Source organism: Saccostrea cucullata, unplaced genomic scaffold (assembly GCF_032062105.1).
Source record: "Saccostrea cucullata isolate Sc308-1 unplaced genomic scaffold, CSIRO_AGI_Scuc_v1 ctg2876, whole genome shotgun sequence".
NCBI lineage: Eukaryota > Metazoa > Mollusca > Bivalvia > Ostreida > Ostreidae > Saccostrea > Saccostrea cuccullata.
In genome coordinates, this window is record NW_026927466.1 from 215,504 (window position 1) to 233,748 (window position 18,245).

At 34.4% G+C, this 18,245-nt stretch overlaps 2 protein-coding genes across 3 annotated transcripts in view; both read left to right on the forward strand.

The window, feature by feature from the left end:
* The window catches only part of LOC134274555 (uncharacterized), a 140,428-nt gene that overhangs the window by 113,981 nt on the left and 8,202 nt on the right, over positions 1-18,245 (forward strand). The gene's annotated exons all lie outside the window — the stretch shown is intronic.
* Positions 7-14,445, forward strand: LOC134274554 (NEDD8-activating enzyme E1 catalytic subunit-like). Its single transcript, XM_062756826.1, has 15 exons — positions 7-106; positions 1,926-2,006; positions 2,615-2,697; positions 3,768-3,848; positions 4,468-4,511; positions 4,674-4,738; positions 5,024-5,179; positions 7,728-7,830; positions 9,635-9,748; positions 10,047-10,100; positions 10,289-10,325; positions 10,472-10,553; positions 11,152-11,252; positions 11,877-11,995; positions 14,011-14,445. The coding sequence occupies exons 1-15, from the start codon at positions 17-19 to the stop codon at positions 14,106-14,108; spliced, it is 1,308 nt and encodes a 435-aa protein (XP_062612810.1). The 5' UTR covers positions 7-16; the 3' UTR covers positions 14,109-14,445.

Genomic DNA, 18,245 nt, shown 5'->3' on the forward strand with positions numbered 1-18,245 from the left:
CTTTTTCAGTGACAGAATGGACTGGCCCGGTAGATGGAGCCACATACAGAAGATGCTGGAGAGGACCGGTCCATTTGCACACCCAGACTTTGAGCCCAGTACAGAGGTAATGAAGCATGATGATATATATAGGACATAATTTTTATACGCCCGTCTTAAGACGGGACGTATTATACTATAGGCTTCATGTACGTCTGTCTGTCCGTCTGTCCGTCCGTCTGTTAGCTTTTCTCGTGTCCGGCTCATAACTTGAATACTATAAGGCCTAGAGTTATCAAACTTTGTCAGCTGATACATCTTGGGTAGAAGGTGTGTCGCGCACAAAAAGTAGGTCGCTCTGACCTTTAATTAAAAAGTTATCGCCAAATATGGAAAAATCCTTTCTGGTCCATAACTAGAAAACTATTAGACTTAGAATCATCAAACTTGGCCACTTCATGCATCTTAGGTAGAGGGTGTGTCGCGACCTATTTCAAGGTCACTGTGACCTTTAATTTAAGTGAAATTTAAAAAAAAAAGTCTTGTTTTCTCTTCATTTACACACTCCAGAAAATGTAAAAGTATTGCACTATTCTTATTAGAAAAATGTTAAATCAAGAAAATACTTATTTTTTTAAGCATATACTTGACAGCAATATATAACAAATGTAATGTATGTTAAAGAAATTCCACCACTCCCATGAGTTTAATTATCAAGCACTGGTCAAGAAGAATTTTGATAACAGAAAATTGCATGTCAAATTAGAGAAATTAATGAGTTTAGTGTGAGGAAGAGCATCGATGCTATCTATATCCCTTGAGTATTGGGTCAAATGGGTAATCCTGTTCGATTAAAAATAGCTCTTGTTGGCTAGCATAAGTTTTAAAATGAATTTGATGAGAAGTAAATAAAACTAATTTGATTTTGCATAATAAACTATTTTGATATTACATAATATTATGAACTTTAAAAAAATAATTTTATGGGGGTGGGGTAGAATCAGCATGTCCATATGAATTGCATATTAAAACCTGTCTGCCATTAAATCTAACAAAAAAATCATTGAGGTTTTATGTTTTAAAAATGCTTTATGGTAGATAGTGCAGATCCAATAATCTCTTGGGAGTAATGAGTAGACAAGCATCCAGTTAAAGATTAATTAATGTGTTCAGTGTAGCAAGGCTATAGTTGTCTCAATCATTTCTTCAGAGCATTATCTTAATTAACTGACAGTGCATCCTTTGGGAATTAGACAGAAGAACTGTTGGTCAGTTTATATTTGATGGCCAGCCTTTTATTTTCAAAATTAATTAGGTATAGATTAAGTTGTTAAGACTAATTTGATATTGTTTAATATGATAGGCATTTGGCAAGGTCTAACACAACCAGTATAGAAATCTATGAATGATGCAGTATATGTTATAATTAATGCCTACACCACAGGAGATGGATAAACACATTTTTTAAGGAGTTGAAAAATCATGGAAATCTTAAAATCAAGGTTGACATGATTTTCTTGCACTTTTAATTGTTTAAGGTAATTGTAATTTTTTGACGGGCGTATCATGCTGTGGCGTGGCACTTTATTTTGTGATCATATCCATAAAGTTGATATTTTTATAAGTGTTTTATAAGATTGCATCATTCACAATGATTCAGCACTGAATGCTGTTGTATTTAACACATTTATGGAATTTTATATACAAATCACAATCAGTGTCCTACACTAGTTTTCTCATCCTTAGAGTTGATGTTTATTTGTTAGTAGTTTCTACAGCATGTTCAGGAAACATAGTAACCGGTTACTGTTCCTGTATTATAAGACTTTGATGTCTATTCTTTCGTTTTTATTTTTAGACATTGTCAAACTTTGCTGTTTATTCCTTCGTTCTTATTTTTAGACATTGTCAGACTTTGATATCTACTCATTTGTTTTTATTTTTAGACATTGACGTTTCTACAGGAGACGTGTAAAATTCTAGTGATTGGTTCAGGAGGTCTGGGCTGTGAGCTCCTTAAAGATCTAGTAAGTATGTAAACTGGAAATAATCAATGTACTGAGAGTACTTAAAGTCTGGGCTAGAATCTAGTGAGTATGTAAACTGAAAACAATCAATGTACTGAGAGTACTTAAAACCGAGCTAGAATCTACTGAGTATGAAAATGATTCTTCAGTGTTATAAATTAGATTTTGAATAATCAACTAGTACATATGAAATAATAATTTGACATGACCTTGAATCAGTCCAGCACACACCATGTTCTCATCAGCAATAAGTGGACCGCTGCTATTAGATTGAAAGTTCCTTCAATATCATGTAACAGTAACTTATTCTGTTTTCTGGTATACATGTATTAAATATGATTCCAAGCCTTGAACTAGCAGATTTAAGGAAAGATTGCTGAACTATTAGGCTTTTCCCGTATTTACTCGCCTATAAGTATATCAGATATTTTGGAGTTAAACTTTTGTCCAAAACTCTGTGTCCGACTTATAGGTGAATTATAAAAAGAAAGGTATTTTAGAAGGTGAATTCTTCTAAAATTAGCTTCAAACAAACAACTGACCTAAAGGTGGACCGACTTATAGGTAATAAAGTTCATGTTCCTAAGATATTTTTTTATTCTCTTTAGGCACTACTTGGGTTTCAGAACATTGATGTCATAGACATGGATACCATAGATGTCTCCAATCTCAACAGACAGTTCCTCTTCAGGTAGATTATTCTTGTCAGATCTCTAGTTGTTGTTAATATACATGTATCTTAATTATTAAATAAATGTTAATTATTTAAACATCACCAAATTCATGACTAAATTACTCTATGCAGGGTTCGACATTAACGTTAGTCCGTTAGTCTCAGACTAATACATTTTCATTTGGACTAATAAAATTTGTGGTTAATTAGTCCGAATGGACTAATAAAGTTTTCTGGGGGTAAAAAAATACCGATGTTCTCGACAACTTTCACTGGAAAACCCCGTATGTATTTTTATTTTAGCTTAGCTTCTTGGCGGGAAGTAATGTAATTCCGAGTTAATTCAGCGCTTAATGCTAGGACTCGTTGATATGAAATTAAACATTTTAGCGATCATGATTTAGTATAACACATAAAGAAAGATGTCGGACATTTGGATGATGTAATCATTTATAGAGAATTACGAACGAGATCAGGAATACGATCATAGTTCCTCATCGCGCGCTTTCAACGAATCTTGGTACAAAACATTTCATGTAAATGCTGTGTTTATTTAAAAAAAGTATAAAAAGTACATTGCAATATTAATTCTATTTATTTGTTCATATTTTGACGGACTCATAAAATTGCCCGCGGACTAGTAAAAGTAAAGAAGCACTAGTCCGGCCAGACCAACACCTAAAAATGTGAGTGTCGAACCCTGCTATGTGTACTTAAAAAAGCAGACTTCTTATTTTAGTGGCTTTGACGCAGACAACGATATGCTTATTCATATATACCACTAAGAAATCATTTATTTATACAATACCCAGAACAGACGTGAAGCGCTAAGTGATGATCACGCAAACAACTCCATACCCCTTGATTGCACAAAATTTTGAATCGCCAATTCATGTATACATACAGCACGTAGAGTATATTGTATTTATAAGCATTAAGAAGGAAATTATTAGATATCTGTTATAATTGCTGTTTATTATGACAAATATACCCTAGAAAGAAAGTTTTGTGAGCAGAGAGTCTCAAGTAATTATGCAAAAATAAAGTTCTCCTGCAGTAATTTTGTGTGTTCTCTGATTTGTTTTCAGAGCTAAGGATGTGGGAAGACCTAAGGCTGAAGTGGCCGCAGAGTTTGTAAACAACAGAGTGACAGGGTGTAAAGTTACGCCGTATCCTTAGAAACGTGTAAACAGTTAAATGATAGGATGTAAAGTTACACCGTATCCTTAGAAATGTGTTAAAAATTGAGTGATAGGGTGAAAAGTTACGTTGTATCCTTATAAACAAGAAAATAGTTACTGGTAAATGATAGGATGTAAATTTACTTTGTATCCTTAGACATGTGTAAACAACAGGGTGAAAAGATGTAAAGTTATGCAGTATTCTTAGAAGCGTGTAAACAATTGAGTGATAGGATGTAAAGTTACTCTGTATCCTTAGAAAAAAGTAAACAGATAAAATTATCAGGTGTAAAGTTACGCCATATCCTTATAAACAAGTAAACAATTAAATGATCGGGTGTAAAGTTACCCTGTATACTTAAAAACATGTTAATAGTTAACTGATCGGGTGTTAAGTCATGCCATATCCTTAGAAACACATAATCAATTGAGTTACAGTATAAAGAATAGCGTTTCCATGAAGCAAAACCACTGTTAGTCCACCCTTAATGTGAAATTTTTTTTCAGTAGTTTGTTTGCTTCTGAAACATGTTCTAAGCAATCTTTCAATTGCTCTTCAATTGATGTTACATGTACAATAATTTATTGTTTCTTTAACTCTCCAAAGCCATTACTGTAAAATCCAGGATTTCGATGAATCTTTTTACAGACGTAAGTAGACAGAGACTGTTTATAAGGGTATTTATTCTGACATCACTTCATATTTCTTTCATAAGTTATTGCTTGTCAAGAGTGTTAATTATAACTTCCTACAATTATGACTTTACCATGACAAAGTGAGAGCTAAATGAAAATCATGTTATAATGTTTTAGAGTTTCACATCGTGGTTTGCGGGTTGGACTCTATAGTAGCACGGCGATGGATCAATGGAATGCTGGTAACTAGAGAGAAATATCATGGGAACATTTATAATTTGATATTAATTTTTGAGAATTTCATGAGGACATGAACTACGACGCTTTACGCCGGCATATTTCAAGAAGCGCATTGACTCAGAGGCTTCATGATAAAGATGCAAGCGTGAAGTGTTGTAGTTCAAGTTCTTCATGAATTTCAAAAATTAAATTCATATCTAATATTAATATTTTTTTCTGATGACTTGCCACATACTTTTGTCATTCAACTCTCGATGGAAATATTCTACTTCCTCCTCCCTTGGCAGATCAGCCTGCTACAGTATGACGACGGAGAACTGGACCCCAGCTCGATCGTCCCAATGGTAGACGGGGGAACGGAGGGGTTCAAGGGGAACGCTAGAGTAATCCTCCCTGGAATGACGGCCTGTGTGGACTGTACGCTCGACCTTTACCCGCCTCAGGTAAAAACCTTATTAGAAATACCTGTGCATATATCTAATGCAGGTCAAGGTAAACTTAATTAGAAATACCTGGACATGAATCTAATGCAGCTAGATCAGGCAATAAGAGACTTATTTCAGAATAATCTCTATAATTATTAGCTTCATTATTTGATTGATAACAACTATAAGGATATTTTCTCTATACCAAATCTGCGAACATTCATTAAGATCAACATGTGTCAGCCAATATATATCAGTTCATGAAATTTAAATAACAGTCATTGATTAACAGTTACTAGGAAATAATTATCATAATACACTTGTACTGGGTAGTTTTTCAGTAGATTAGGATTAGTAAAATAGGAATTAAAGTTCTGATGCAGTTACTGCGTTAACTTAATGAATACCGCTAAGAAATCATCGATGAATACATTGTACAGTGTGGAAGTATGTAGCCCTAGTTCATGAATACGCCAACAAGTCAATATCCAGTGATTGCGCTAAATTTTTAATACACCAATTTATGTACACGTACAGTAAGTCTGAAGTTATCACCATTTTAATGCCTACAGCAATGTTGATTCTGATATGAAATTTATGGCATACATCATCATTTTACTGTTTGATTTGTGAGTGAAATACTTCTGGCCACTGAAATTCCATACTACACAAAAATAGAATTAAGTCACAGACCATGCCTTGTTGAGGTACATGTGCCACTTACTGTTTTCTAGTTTAGTTCAGCATCTGAATTTATTTATTTTTCAATGTAGCTCTTTATTCATTAAGTTTTATTTTGACTTTTTTTTCTTTCATTAAATGACAGGGATTGGTAATGTTAGTCTGTCTGTCTAGCTGTCTGTCTGTCTGTCTGTGATGAGCCTTTGTTGACCACCTGTTGTTGCTGTTGATTGTATTTTGTGCATTTCATAATTTTTTTTTGTGGATTTTAGTAGCCAGTTACGTAAAACTTTATCCATAACCAATGGAAAGGTTTTTGTTCTTCTGCCTGCATCGATGTAAACCATGGCTAAAATGTACGACCCTCTCCCATTCTGGCCGTGGTTGAACGAGGAGAGAATTCTTCGTAGTTCATTTAAATATTGACCAATGCAAGTAAAGCATAGTTGGATGGTGAACTTTATTGTGACCTTTCAATATCCAATTGCAGTTACTCCAGACCGTGGCTTGAGACGATGTTCTGTCTGGGATTTATTATTTTTCTCTAGCTTTTATTTTATTATTGAACATGGCTTATTAATCTTTAAATCAAAATAAGATTGTACATTTATTTATAACATCACATACACTATGTTTTGTCTTGTACCAATAACCCACATGTGTGGGTCTTGTCCTTTGCCCTCTGTCCTTTGACCTCTTTATCCTGTGACCTGTTCTTTCCTTCGTTGTCCTGCTATTTAATTGTTCTTGTGATATTTTTTTTTGTATATGCATCAGTGCAATACAGTTATTGCCATATATTTTTCTTACTTGGTTCAATCCAGGCTTGATATCATAAATAATAAAATGTGAGTGTAGTATCATATGATGGTGTGTCATGACTCATAAATTAATGATTTTAAAAAAGTCAAATCAAGAATATTTTAGGGTGAGGGGAAAGAATTATGTCTAGGAGATTTATTGTAATGTCTTACTTTGATAACTTGACTTGTTGGTGTATTATGATTATAAATGAGTCAGGTGAACTTGATCTGTGACTTCAGAGTGAATTTTTTTGGTTATTTTTGGAAAAAAAAACAACACATAGCTTGGAGCAGAACACTCTTCAACATGACATATGATTTTTGGCATGTGGAAGTCACATATCTAAGGTGGTATTGTGTATATTTTCTGTTCCTGAAACATGTGTCACATGGCAAGGAGTCTTAAGATGCTTTAGCTTATGGTGCTCTAAATTCTTTATGAAAATACTGTAAACCAACTTTTATTCGTGTGCAAGAAATATTCGCAAGTTTCACAACCTATTCTTTCTCGCAAATGTTAATTGCCGTGAACCATTTGTTTTGCTTTGTATGTGTTGAGAATATTTCATAATCCTAGCAGATTGATTACAAACTGACAAATCACAAATAAAAGATGATGTGAAGAATAGTTGTTTTACAATAGGTATTGCTCATAATATGATCTCATTTTTATTGAGTTTGATTATTTTTGAATTGCATGAAAATTGAGACACAATTGCATGCATTGAATTACTGTATCAATGTAGAAAAAAAACTGTCCAAATTATTCCAGAAATTAAGGAACTTACCTTTAAACCTCTTTGTATCCAACTTCTAAGAAATACTTAAAAATATTTCACCAAAAGTCTGGATTTTTTGTGTTGCTATAAACAAAATTTGAGGCACGAATTAAATTTTTTTCACCCCAGGGCATCTAAATCAGTCACATTGCAAATAGAACCGTTCTGTGTAATTCTTATTGGACAATTTTATGTGATTTGAGTTAATGTGTGTCACCAACACAAAAACTCCAAACTATGGGACTGTGAAATTGTACTAAAAAAAACTAATTTACAAAATAATGCTTTTTTTCTTTTTTTTAGGTAAACTTTCCTCTGTGTACAATAGCCCACACCCCGAGGCTACCAGAACACTGTATAGAGTACGTCAGAATTCTACTCTGGCCGAAAGAAGAACCTTTTGGAAGTAGGAATCGCATATATTATGGGAATTAGTTATCACATACTCTGAACATGTTATATTTGGCTGTGTATTCTTTTTAGCACTTTTAGCGGAAAGAAACATTCACTAATTCAGACAAGTACAATGCTAAATAAATTGCAAATGCATAAATAAATAATAACATTAAGGAATCAATTCAATCAAATCTTTGCAAACTTTTTTGTCAATTTCCACTAAATCTGGTACACACTAAATATAATACATTTACAGTATATTATGGGAAGTAGGTATCAAATGTAGTATGGGAGTAGAATAAGTGAAGTATATATGCTTAGAAGTAATCACTTGATGCACGAGAACTTTTTTTTCACATAATATTTGCTCTCAAAAAATCTTCAAAATTTCATTCTTGCAAATATTTTGATAATTAAAAAAAATCATTTATGATAAAATAAGAAGAATTCATGAACACTTTGATTTTATATTTATTCATAAGTTGCTTATTTACCATTACAAAGAAGGATATGGAGATAACGAACAGTATTCAATATCAAAGTCCATAAAACAATTTAAGTAGGAGTAGAGCAAACACGGACCTCAAAAACATCAGAGGCGGGATCAGGTGCAATGGAGGAGTGAGCATCCCCCACTAACCTGTCAAACGTGCTGTGTGCTCATTGTCACGATTGTGAAATAACAGGAAAATTTGTCTTTAATTCAATGTATAAATAATGGACTATCAATTGGTATGAAAAACATCAGTCAACATTTGACTGAATGATAAATTGTATTTCCTGACAAGGTCATTGTATCGACCATAGAACTTACAAAATGATGACTTTTAACGAGACTGCTGATATTCTTGTTTCATCAACTTTCTCGTCAATAATTTAACTCGCTTTAGAAGTTTTTCATATGTAGAGCATGGTCATGTGTATCGAATCAACTGAGATATATACACTCTGTATGAAGGTGATGAAGTTATATCGCTCTATAAGTAAGGGAAGTTGAGGATATTCAAGTATGAAATAGATGTGTCAGACTCTGTGGTATGTTTTTATACCCCCCGCTTGAAAAGCGGGAGGGTATATCGTTAATTCCGTCCGTCCGTCTGTTACGCTTTGGGGTACCCATCTCTTATCCGTAACTCCTCTCATACCACTGAATGGAATTTGATGAAACTTTCACAGAATCTTTATCACATATTGCCATTGTGCACCTCCTATTTTACTTTTTGATCCGACACATATTTTGGGTTTCCCAGCCACAGGAAAACATGGACTTTTTCACCAGTTATAACCATATGGGAGGCGGGGGGTATCATTTAGTGAGCTCATCGCTCACAGTACCTCTAGTTTTATCTCAAGCTGTCCTGGATATATATATCATGATACATATCGTATCCTGAACTGAATACCGTGATACGTATCATATCCTGGGGTAAGCATATCGTTGCACCCCAATTATTAATTGACAATACGTCAACGATATATCTGAATGTCAACTTGAGGGTCACAGCAAGTGTTTTCATCTTTTCATGCATAAGATTTTGCATAAATTCTGCTTCATATGAATACAAAAATAGGTCTGCTAATAAGCGAGTGCAATTGGTTCCCATGGGAATTCCAATAGATTGTTGAAAGACCTGGTCTCCACAAACCACATAGATATTGTCAATCAGAAACTCAAGCATCTTCTTGATGTCAACTTCAGAGTACCCGTGTGTGCAATCAGAATCATCTTTTATCTGTTTTTACCTTAAATTACAACATTACTATTTTTCAGCGGTTAGTGTACTTTTCAGTACTTTCAATACTTTGATTTCTAGGTGGTGTGATCATTGATGGAGACGACCCTCACCATATTAAATGGATCTTAGAAAAATCTATAGAGCGAGCCAACGAGTATAACATAAAGGGAGTTAACTACAGACTGACTCAGGGTGAGTATAGAAAAATCTATAGAGTGAGCCAATGTCATTAATTTTTTTAAATTAAATTAATAATTTTTGTACTTATAAATATAAATTTAGCTACAACACCTCCTAGTATCTCCACAGAGTCAGACCAGGCACAATCACTTCAGCTAATACACCTTATTGCCTTAAACATTCACCTGAAAAAACCCTAAATAAATATAACATAATGAGTTGACTAGTGGTGTACTCTTTAATGAAGTTGTAAAATTTAGTGGCGTGTACTGTAGAGTAAGATAGATTGATTGATTTTTATCTCTTACAGGTGTGGTCAAAAGAATTATCCCTGCTGTGGCCTCCACCAATGCTATAATAGCAGGTCTGTACGATTGTGTCATTTATACATGTACTGTATTAATTAAGAAACTGCGTATCTGTGACATTTGAGGCTTTAACTTAATGGTGACATTCACTATTTGATGTTTATTTTTGGATTATGATGAACTTTTTATTCTTTATAAAGAAAGAAACTGAAATTATATCTTTGTTTCTTTCCATCATTTTCAGCTGCTTGTGCGACAGAAGTTTTTAAAATAGCCACAAGGTGAAAAGAATGTTATTCCTATTTGATTATCTCTTAAATTTTGAAAATTATAAAATGTGTAAAAGGAAAAAACTATCTTATTTCTGAAAAAAATTGTGTTTTGTTTTTAAAGCTATCAAATCTTTCCTTTTTTCTGATTTTCTCAGTTGCTGTTTGCCATTAAATAACTACATGAATTTTAATGATACGGCGGGCATCTATACTTACACGTTTGAAGCTCTAAAAAAGGTAAATATTCAAACAATGGTAAGTATTCACACTCAGGATCTCGGTCAATCCTTCCTAAGTTTCACCTTCAAACATCAGCTAAATGCAGTGTTGTTTCCTCATGACAAACATTTGAAATATTATGTTGTTAATCCCTCATTATATGGACTATAACATTGATATGTGTGTGGCGGTCAGCCCAGTCAATCGCTAGTGACCAGATAGCTCAGCCAGTAGTGCACAAGAACGGAGATTCGGGGGGGCCAGGGTTCGAATCCCAAGTATGTCCACTGCATTTTTCGTCTCTCCTATTACATTTGGTGCCGTGACATGCCCTGGAACTGACAGGTGAAAGGCCTGCCAGGGATGAGCCTGGGTTGGGGTCCTTTGGGGCCAAAGACCTTTGAGGAGGGAGGAATGTGGTGCTCATCGGAGTTTGTTCTCCGGTGGCCAGATTATGTACATAAATTGTCAAATTATTAATTAAAAATGTCAAATTTTATAATACTTTTGATTTGAGGGACTGTGTCAAAAGTAGTTTTGATGGGAAGTTCTGGATAAAGCATTGCATATTGATTATAAAGCTACAGTCTTGAAGACTAAAATTTTCTTTTCAAAGGAGGATTGTGTGGCCTGCACCAATATACCTCAAGTTTTAACATTCTCAGAAAACGACAAACTCCAAGACGTTATCACGTATCTAATAGAAAGTGCTACATAGTAAGTACAGTGCATCAGTGGTAGTTCTTGTTAAAAAGGATTTATTTTACATCAGGAGTAAAACAAAAATAGTTAAATTGTTGTCAGCGAGATGGCATGGAAATCAAGACCTTGGAAAGATTACCCAAGGCCATAGGCTGAAGGCAAAGAAAGTTTTCCAGGTCCTCCTAACTAAGGAGACAACTGTATGGCTCCTCCACCAGTGATCATGAAACATATTAAATTCTTCAAGTAAAGATTTACTCCTAATAATACGTGGATTTTTAAAAATATATAAAACTTTACTGCCTTATTACAGTGCATATCATAGGGTAGGTAACAAAAGACGCTAGCCCATAGATTTTGAATCCCCTCATTCTTTTTTACAGCAACATTAAATTTTTGAGTAGTAAGTATTAGTTACCAGTAGAAACCATGTCATTGATGAAAAACTGGAGATATCGAACAGTATTCAAGCTGAAACGTCAATCAAACAAATACAAAATTGGAGCAGAGCAAACACAGACCGCCAAAACATCAGAGGTGGGATCAGGTGCCATGGAGGAGTGAGCATCACCCGCCGACCAAATACAAGGCGTCAGCGAGTTTCATCTTTGTTATCCTGATTTTTTTTTATTCTAACAGCCAAATGAAATCTCCTGGAATCACAACATCAGTAGACGGTAAAAACAAAACTCTGTACATGCAGACAGTCAAATCTATAGAACAACGAACAAAAGACAACCTGAAGAAAACACTTAAAGGTAAGGATAGGAGGTCATCTCATTGATAAGTCTGACGTTTATGTCAGACATAGAATAAGGGTTGTATGAACATATGTCTTGAAGGAATAGCTTTTTCTCCAAGTTATTGTAGACTTAATGTATTGCATGTCTTAACTATGGTTAAGTTTCAAGGAAAGGCTTTTATCTATAAAAGATAAATGGAACATATTTTAGAAATTAGAATATAAAGGTTGAGTAGTGGTTGATCTATCATATTGTTTCTGTTTAAACCAATAAATGCTAGTATTATGAATTTAATTTTCATTCGGCTATTTAAACATAAGCAGTGTATAATTGTTCTTTAAAAAGGTTCTTTTTCTGTGAAAGATTGTGATAGTTACATCTGTAAAAATGTTCATTGTAAATTTTCTACTCGAGGTTGTGGCAGTGTTGCAACCATTATTGAAATAACGACCACTATTGAAATAATTATATCAATAGTGGTTGAGAGAGCATTTCAATAACAAACAAAGGTAATAACCACTATTGCAATACAACCACTATTGAAATAATTATATCAATCGTGGTTGAAAGTGCATTTCAATAACAAAAATAGTTAATAACCACTATTGACATACGACTACTATTGAAATAATTATATCAATAGTGGTTGAGAGTGCATTTCAATGACAAATATAGTTAGCAACCACTATTGAAATACATCCACTAATGAAATAATTATATCAAAAGTGGATGAGAGTGCATTTTAATATAATAACCATAGGTTTCAACCACCTTTGAAATATGAGCACTACTGAAATAAGCATTTAATAGTGGGTGAGAGTGCTTTTCAATATGGTAACCATAGGTTTCAACCACTATTAAAACACTACCAGTATTGAAAGAAAAGTTTCACCATATCAGCAACTTTTGAAAAAATTATTTCAATATATATTGGATTCATTGTTCAATGTACTATTGAAATCAATAATTTAATCCATATTGAAATCTGTATTTCAAAAGTGAACATCATTTCAATAGTGGTTGCAACCTATTTTTGTTATTGAAATGAATCTCACCCACTTTTGAAATGATTATTTCAATAGTTGTCGTATTTCAATAGTGGTTACTATCTATGTTTGTTATTGAAAACCACTCTCATCCACTATTGAAATAATTATTTCAATAGTGGTCGTATTGCAATAGTGGTTATTACCTAAGTTTGGTATTGAAATACTCTCTCAACCACTATTGATATAATTATTTCAACAGTGATTGTTATTTCAATAGTGGTTACTAACTATGTTTGTCATTGAAATGCACTCTCAGCCAGTATTGATATAATTATTTCAATAGTGGTCTTTTTTTCAATAGTGGTTGCAACATGGCAGTAGAAACAACTGTGAAGATCTTATATATTATTATCCTTCAGAATTATACAGTCAATCTGATTGGTTTAGAGCAGGTCACGTGCAGGGAGACAACTCGTGATGTCTCCCTCACGCGCAGGGTGACAACTGTTATCTCCCTTCAGATGACAATGAAATAGCGTAAGCGAGCATGCAGGGTTACAACTGTGTTGTCGCTCTTTGAATAAAATAACAGTGGTTTAAGCGAGATAACTCCTGTTTATAAGTACATTGGCTAAATATGCGGGATCGGTAAACAATAAATTCTAACGATGACGTCAAAGTTGTCTGTTGACATATTTTGAAAGTATGGAATCGGAGCAGAGTAGAAGAAAACAAGAGGTTTGATTACTATTTTCTACTCTATCTAATTGATAATTGTATATTCTTCAGGATAATAAAACTATTATGGACTGTTTAGAAGGGAGACATCACCAATTATCAGGTCTGAGTAGGGTTGTCACCCTCGGGCGCAAGCGCCCTCGGGTGACAACCCTACTCAGACCTGATAATTGGTGATGTCTCCCTTCTAAACAGTCCATAATTGTATATTATAATTTTCCTACTATAGGTTGTGACAGTGATTTATTTTAAAAGTAAGATCTGTGAAGATCTTAATTATAATTGTCTTCTTCTTTCATCCAGAGCTTGGACTGACAGATGGGCAAGAACTGTATGTAGCTGACCCCACAACCCCAGCGTCCTTGACCTTTAAACTACAATTAGGGTCAAACATGGAGTAAGAAAAATCATGTGACTGTTTTGATCATGTGACATTACCACCTGACCGTGTAAAAGTGAAAGTAGGATAGTCCTTGTGATTCATCTACACTTGAGGAAAAAAAAACTCCGACACAACACTGGGACTAAATCTACTAATTGATGGTGTACCTAGGATAGATACATCTCAACTGACGGTCAAGACACAGGCTTATATACTAATTATTTATTTTGTTATATGCTGCTTTATACATGTAGTGTTTGTTTTGTCTTGTGTTTGAACAGGAGAAAGGGATGAAGAAGAATGTGAAATTTAGGAAGAAATTATTGTTGTAATAAAAAGAAAGGTGTATTACATTAGCATTATCTCTTGAATGAGCTCATTCTGTAAAGCAACTATTATTCGTGTCATCTTTTATTTGCGATTTGTTAAGAATAATTCCGCGACGACTAATTTTCACGACCGAGGAAACATTCTCAACAAATCCTTATCAATATGAATGGTTCACGGCTATTAATATTTGCGAATTAAAGGAGTTCGCAGAACTCGCGGATATTTCTCGCATGCGAATAAAAGATGGTTTACAGTAGTTTACTAGGCAAGATGGCATTTCATCAACACCTCGACTTGTGTTGTTGAAATAGGAACTCTGATTTCATAAGGGTACATGTAATTCCGAGTATAAAACAAGATCTAACAATCACACTTTAATATGTCGGGAAAATTTAATGAACACATGTAAACTGCGGATGTGAACGGTTTAAAACTTTATTGTATAACTATTTTTCTGTTTTCAGTTCATCTGATTTGTTTCAACGCAAGGAGGGGGGGGGGGGGGGGGTTAATATTACACAGCAGCCTGGTGAGCTTTTACTACGAAAAACAGAAAAGGGAAATATTCAAAGAAATTATCTTTAAATGTCAGGATTTTTTTCTGCTTTTCAATTCTTTATGGAAAGAACAAGCAAAAATTAGAGTTTTGTCCCGTTGACAATCAAATCAGCATTCAATCTCGACCTAGCTAACGATCAAGACTGTAACCCCCCCCCCCCCCCCCCCTCTTTTTCCATGTTCTCTTCACCGCTTGAAAAGTGGGGGTATATAGCAGTGGGAGTGTCTGTATTATATTGTAGCCATCCCTTATCCACAACTACTCTTACACCTGTGAATGCAATTTAATGAACTTCACAGAATCTTTATTACAGAGTAGTATAGACCCTTTTCCTATGACATATATACGCTTCAAAAAAAAAAAGAAACGCATCGTAGAATTTTAGTGAAACATTGAAAATAAAAATTATTTAGTAAAATGATGCATTGATAAAACGGAAATGCGGTAAGCAACAGGAATGCTGTCTTATTGTCATAATTAATCACCAATTTAAAAATTATAGTCAGTTTAAGACCATGAAAGATCAATATCTGGCTCCGGGATTATGAAACTGTCTTTAGTCAGACTTAACTCCAAAAATTTGCACTTAAAATTTAAGATTGATCTTAAAATGGATTAAATCTAGCGATTTAGATGACTGTGACTGAATTATGTTGTTGTTTCTTTGCGAGAATACTACAAGTCTCACAGACAAAAAGACCTGATTTTGCAAAATTCCCCCCAAAATTTTGATCTCAATTTTCATTTGTTGAATTCCAATGCAATTCCTTTAGGTACAAAGGGGCTATCAAAAGCGGGGATTCTCGATATTTTGAATCTTGTTTTATCTGAAAAATGACGATTCCTAAAATTGCTGCATCTGAATGTTGCGTGGCACAAAAAAGAAAATGGGCGACTGGAAGCAGGGGTACCGCAATCTACATTTGCAAGAGGTTTTAATGTTACACACAGACCATATCTAACCTATAAAACATAAACCATTAACATCGAACACCCAATGTTCGCAAAAAATATGGTAGACAACGTGTGACATCAGCAGCACAGCATCACTTCCGAGGATTACGCAAATTGCATGAATGTAATGCAAGGACGTCATCTAAAGTATTAGCTATCTCTGAACTGAACAGATCATCTAACAAGACCGTTTTCAGTTGACTACGAATTATTGCAAGAGGATTATTCATGCCATTGTTCCGACCCCACAACACCCCAAATATCAACTTCAAAGATCTCAGATGATTAGAGTACGACCACAGCATCACTGCTGAACATTTTGGTTAACTTGCTAGTTCAGGATGTTTATCTGAAAGCCTTTTATAAGTTTAAGAGTGCTAATGCTTTTTAATGAAGGTTAGATAGATAACTGCCTCCAGGACGTTAAAAAAAGTTGGTGGTGGTAGTGTAATGATATGGAAAATGGTATTATATGAAAGTAAGATTGATTTGGTTCGAATTCAATGGACTTTGATGGAAAAAGATACTCTAACCATGTTCTACCTACACATACCCATTCAATTTTGCAGCATCCTAGAGCCGTATTGCAATTCCACAATACATAACCACATATGGCTCGTTTGACACACATAATTCTTGCAAAGAAACAACAACCTGTTACAGTCACAGTCATCTAAATCGCTAGATTAAATCCAGATTAATCAGCATTGTACAAAATGAATTGACATGATTTGCCAAAGACAATTGCATCCCCATACTCTGCAACAGCTGACTAAAGTTCTACATTTGGAGTGGGATAGTATTCCTATACAGTTTTTATTACACTTATTTGCTTCCATTAGATGTCGTTTGTGGCTATCATTTGTGTCTGCGGGGGGCATACCAGATATTGATCTTTAATGGTCTTAAACTGACAATAATTTTAAAATTGTTGAGTAATTATGAAATATGGATAATATTCCTGTTGCTCGCCACATTTTTGTTTTTTCAATGCATCATTTTACTAAATAATCTTCATGTTCAATGTGTTACTTAAATTCTACGATGTTTCTTTTTTTTTTTGAAGAGTATATGTTACAGGAAAAGGGGCTATTGTAGATTCAGTGGATGGACCTTTTTAGGATACTATTTTCTCAATATCTAAAAAATAAAATCAACATTTTTAGGTCACCTGAGTAACTCAGGTGACCTATTGCTATCCGTTTTCGTCCGTCGTCGTGCGTCGTGTGTTAACATTTGAACATTTTCAGCTTCTTCTCTGAAACCACTTAACCAATTCAACCATATTTGGTATACAGCATCTATGGGTGAAGGGGAACAAAAATTGTAAATTTCATGGTCCCTGTCCCCCTGGGGCCTGGGAGGTGGGGCAAAAACCACTTAAATTATTGCAATCTTTAAAAATCTCCTGGACATCAAGCAGGCAAACTGTCATTATGAATGTAATGAGCATTGAGTCCTCAACTTAAATTGTGAAATTCATGACCCCAGGGTCAGGGGTTTTAGTGCTAGGGCGGGGCTATATAGATTATATAGTGAAAATGCATGATTTCTTTGAAAATCTTCTTCTCTGCTCCTAGGTATTAAATAAACTAACCAAGCACATAATTATGATGAGCAAGAGTGCCTCTTCCAAAATTGTGAATTTTATGACCCCAGGGTCAGGGGTTCTGGTGTTAGGGCGGGGCTCTATTGGTTATATAGTGAAAATGCATTAATTCTTTGAAAATCTTCTTCTCTACTTCTGGGTATTAGATAAACTAACTAATAAAATAGCTATGTTGATCAAGAGTGCCTCTTTCAAAATTGTGAATTTTATGACCCCAGGGTCAGGGGTTCTGGTATTAGGGCGGGGCTCTATTGGTTATATAGTGAAAATGCATTAATTCTTTGAAAATCTTCTTCTCTACTTCTGGGTATTAGATAAACTAACTATTAAAATAGCTATGTTGATCAAGAGTGCCTCTTTCAAAATTGTGAATTTTATGACCCCAGGGTCAGGGGTTCTGGTATTAGGGCGGGGCTCTATTGGTTATATAGTGAAAATGCATTTATTCTTTGAAAATCTTCTTCTCTACTTCTGGGTATTAGATAAACTAACTTAATACCTAGTTATGATAAGCAAGAGTGCCTCTTCAAAAATTGTGAATTTTATGACCCCAGGGTCAGGGGTTCTGATGTTAGGGCGGGGCTCTATTGGTTATATAGTGAAAATGCATTTATTCTTTGAAATTCTTTCCTTTGCTCCTGTGTTTATGCCTATGATCCAAATATATATGTAGGACTCCAAAGTGCGACGGGACTCCAAAGTCC

Excerpts from the sequence above, each read along its gene's own strand:
- LOC134274554 (XM_062756826.1), top strand. The coding sequence starts at position 17 with ATGGACTGGCCCGGTAGATGGAGCCACATACAGAAGATGCTGGAGAGG. Across the intron at positions 2,007-2,614 it reads GTGAGCTCCTTAAAGATCTA|GCACTACTTGGGTTTCAGAA; the intron begins GTAAGTATGTAA and ends TATTCTCTTTAG. Across the intron at positions 11,253-11,876 it reads CTAATAGAAAGTGCTACATA|CCAAATGAAATCTCCTGGAA; the intron begins GTAAGTACAGTG and ends TTATTCTAACAG.